This window comes from Merops nubicus, unplaced genomic scaffold, assembly GCF_000691845.1.
Source record: "Merops nubicus isolate BGI_N331 unplaced genomic scaffold, ASM69184v1 scaffold11741, whole genome shotgun sequence".
Classification (NCBI taxonomy): domain Eukaryota; kingdom Metazoa; phylum Chordata; class Aves; order Coraciiformes; family Meropidae; genus Merops; species Merops nubicus.
Window position 1 is genome coordinate 3,495 of NW_008586309.1, and position 4,078 is coordinate 7,572.

Below are 4,078 nucleotides of genomic sequence, written 5' to 3' on the forward strand. Positions count from 1 at the left end.
AGCTCCTCCCCAAAAGCAGCCTCACTTCTCCAATCAGCAGCTCGTGAGCCAGGGAGATGGCTGGAGTGAAAACACACAATCAAAAGCAGGGCTGAGCCTGGAGCACAAGTGTAATAAACCCCCTTCTCCTGCGGGCTCCAGCTGCCTTCACAGACCCACCTGCCCCAAGGGGTGGCTGCTCCCTGAGGCCGTGCTCCCCCTGCTAGAGCTCAGCCTCCCTGCAGGGCTGCCAGTAGTTCTTGGAATTGCCTTCCCTGTAAGCCAGATATAAGAGAAAAACTCATAAAAAAAAAAGTATAAACATATAAAATCAAGTGCAGTGTTCCATTTTCAACACTTTTGCCTTGTTTTAATGAGCCATGGTGGTTTCTGCCTGGTGGTTTTTTTTTCAGTGAGCAGTATTTTACAAAATCAGAACTACGCCTAAAGCCATTTAGAAAACACTGAACATTGGCACAAAATGGAGAAGCCCACGAGAAAGGGACGATGAGTGAGGGGCCAGGGGCCAGGGGAGTAGTTGAAGCAGTGGTTACAAACTCCATGAACGCTAAAAATACCAAAGGGGTTTGTTCCCTATCATCGTTAGCACGTGGATACTAATTGCTACCTTGTGGAATCAGTGCCTTTGACTGAGATCCTACACATGAATACAGCTGCTTCCAGTTACGAGTGCTGTTCCCTGCACCAGTGGTGAAGGAGGAGCTGGGGACCCCTTTCTCCCCCCTCCTTCTGCAGGGTGAGGCACAGGCTGAGCTGTTAGTTCTTCAGGATGGCATCGTAGGCCTGGTAGATGTACTGGGACACTTCTGGAGCTCGGCACTTCAGGGAGAGCTGTGGAGAGGAGAGGAGAGGTTAGTGGGGGCAGAGGAAGGCAGGAGATTTCTGCCATCTCCACGAAGGGGACTGGGAATGTCTCACCTACAGCACGGGTGACACTCACCCAGAGTATTTCCCCTGGGTGCTGCTCTGCCACCAACACCAAACTGCTCTTCAGAGCGTGCTACAAGCAGGGAGATTGCATGAGAGCAAACTCCCACTGTGGGGTTCCCAAATCCCTCAGTGAATGTAGGTGCCTCTGCAGGCCTGGAGACCAGACCTGGAGAGAAGACTTGCTTGCCCTCAGGTTGTAAGTCACAGCACTAAACCCAGGGGCTTCCAACGATTTGCTGCTTGGTCCTGGTGGACACAAACTTGGCTGGCAGCCCTCTCTAAAGCAGGGATTGGGCTCAGACCAGGCTTGTGGCACCAGCCCTTGTGCAAACGCTTCCCAGCACCTCCCAATGCTGGCTTTCACCCCACGGGTCTTCAGACCATGGATTTTTCTTGAAATTCCTGGAACAGTTTCCAACAGGAGATAAATCCTCTCATACCAGGATGCTCAGACTCACAGGTCCTCAGGAGGGGACCAAAATCAAAGTGAATAGCTAGAGAAGGGCATGATGCAGGACACAGCACACCTTCCTACCAGCCAGCACACGGCCAGAGAGCCTCTGCCACCCAGGCAGCTGATCTCTGCTGCAGGAACGTGGCAGCCCAGAAATCTCTGCTCATGAGAGAGGGAAGGGCACCCTGGCAACGCCTCCTTGCTCATGTCCCTTGGCTTACCTCTGGCTCACCCTGGCCAGCAGCTGCTCCCTGCTGAGCACTGTCCCAGCTCACTGCTAACACAGCAGCGTGTTTGTTGCTTCTCACTACCAGTCCCGTGGGCATCCCTAACTCCCCAGGGACATTAACAGCCTCTCCCCCAACACAAGCACGCTGGGCAAAGCAGGGAGAAAGTGCTCTGTGTGGGAGGAGGCAGAAGGGTCCCAGGCTGCCCCCGTGCCCCCCACAGCCCCACACCTCACCGTGTAGTTGGGGTTCCCCGGCTGAATGCGGAGCTCGGCCAAGATCCAGATGCCATTGGTGAGTTTCAGAGACTGGTAGAGCATGTCCTGGCCCTCCACGTTCCTCTTGGCAATGGTGTAGACATTGTTGTTCTGCAGCTTGCTGGAAACGGTGTCTTCAGAGAGGAGAAGGAAAAACACTTTTGTTAATTCAGATTCGTCGTCTGTGGAGACGGAAGATCCCAGAGGAGCACTCCCAGGGTGCCAGCACACAAGGAAATGCTGACTCCTCTCCCAGAGCTTTCCCTGGGGACAGCAGCAGATGTGACACAAGGCAAAAAAAAAATCCCAATTTGCTTCTCAGACCCACCTCATTCCTTGCAGGCTGTGATCCCCTGTGAAGGATTTGCCCATCTCTCAGGACGTTCACTCACTGCTCCTGCTCTGGGCCACGCAGGACACTCTGGGCCTTGGCCAAGGGGAGAGGCTGCAGCTCAGAGGTAAGAGGACTCTGCTTTATCTCTAACCCCCAACAAGCCCCAGGCACATTAACCTGGAGGCAGCCAAAGTCAGAAGATGAAGGCAGATGAAGAACCAAGACCCCTGCCTGAGGCTCGCTCAGCACATGGTTTCTGAGGTCCTGCCCCAGCCATGACAGCTCCATCCTGCTCCCCCCTGCCCTGGGCAGGCACTTCTGGCCAAAACAATGTCCTACAAAGCAGTCAAAATCCTTTCCTTTTTTTTTAAAAGCAGTCTCTTGAAAGACTAGCAGCCCCCAGACATGTCTCTGGGCTGTGATACCATTTTACCACCTCAGCACTGCTAGATGATGTGATTTCACCTGGGGACCTGCATGGGTGTGACCAAGACACCCATGATTTCTAATGGACCTTGCAAGCAAACAAGAACAGAGGCAAGAATGCAGAACACAAAGACCCAAACCCCTTCCCCTGGATGTGAAGGAGTCTCCCAGCACAGAGCACAGCAAACCTCAGTCTTGGGGTGCCAGGAAAAGGGGCACATTCACCCTGTGGGCAGAAGGCCTCCACACTTGAGAAGCATCACTGGCTAATTCCTGGTGCCCAACAGGAGAAATTTAACTCATTCAAGCTCTCTGCTGGGGCAGGGTGCAACACCCTCTGCTGGGCCATCACCAGCAGGATGGGCACTTCAAACAGAGAGCAAGGGAGAAAAGTGGCTTTAAAGCAATTGGCACTGGAAGCCAAGAGACTGGCAGCATGGGATTCATCTCAAGGAGCAGGAGAGCAGCAGAGGAGGAGCACAAAGTGACTGTGCAGCTCTAACCCATCTCTGCACTCACCAACACTGAATTCCAGTGTTGTCCAGCATGAGTGCTGGACTGGAGAACAGACACAAGTCTGTGCTGGTGGACAGCAGGATTAGAGAGGGGACAGGAGAGGGTGTCCACACAGCAAGGAATAGTCAGATCAGGAAAGAAAGGGCCCCACAAATCCACACAGCAATGGAGACACCAGGGCCAGGCTGACAGCCAGAGCTGTGGAGCAGCTCCATGGGCAGCCTGGAACCTTCATCTGTGGCTGGGCTGAACCCCTTTGCTCCCCAGGCTTCAGAGTGGCTGCATGCAGGTCGAGGAAGGTTCAGGCATCCAGCTACCCAGACATACTCAGATTTAGGTTTCCTCTCTCCAGTTACTATGGAAACTGGCAGATATAAGTAATTAATGCTCAAAACCTTTGCTTAAAGCCCCTCATTCCCTCTGTCTCCTCTCCCCCTTCTGCTCCTTGACACCACAGCCTCCAGAGGAGGGAGATGGGCAGTGCAGAGCAGTGCCCTGAGCAGGGAGCGTGGCTGGGAGAGACCCGTGCCAAGGGATGGGACCCTCTGGGGACAAAGCCCAAACTCCCCCCTCCTGCTGCTCCCCAGCCAGTGAGAGCAGCTCCAGAGCTTCGTGTGCTCCACGCCAGCAGTGGCTCAGAGCCCATCCTTGTTTGCCAGGGATGTTGGTATTTAAGTGTGATTTTGTTTGCCCAGTTTCAACAGGCTGTAGTTAAACCTCCCTGGTCTGCAGCCCCTCTGGACATGTAGCCTGGCAGTGGAATGGCTGGCAAGGATTCTAGACTTTCTCCTGCAGTCTCCCTGTCTGCTGGGGGCCCCTCACTCCAAGAAGGACCTTGAGGGGCTGGAGCATGGCCAGAGAAAGGCAACGGGGCTGGGGAAGGGTCTAGAGCCCAGGTCTGGTGAGGAGCAGCTGAGGGGAGGAGGGGGTGCTG

General features: G+C 54.3%; 1 protein-coding gene across 3 annotated transcripts in view; it reads right to left on the reverse strand.

Moving 5' to 3' along the window:
* Positions 1-333: 333 nt before the first annotated feature.
* The window catches only part of LOC103780909 (AP-2 complex subunit beta), a 73,869-nt gene continuing 70,124 nt past the window's right edge, over positions 334-4,078 (reverse strand). For all 3 annotated transcript variants that reach the window (XM_008948611.1, XM_008948609.1, XM_008948608.1), the window contains 2 exons: positions 1,848-2,002; positions 334-831 (listed from right to left, as the gene is read on the reverse strand). In XM_008948611.1, the coding sequence (XP_008946859.1) occupies positions 757-831; positions 1,848-2,002 (230 nt within the window). In that variant the 3' untranslated portion in view covers positions 334-756. The remainder of the gene's footprint in view (positions 832-1,847; positions 2,003-4,078) is intronic.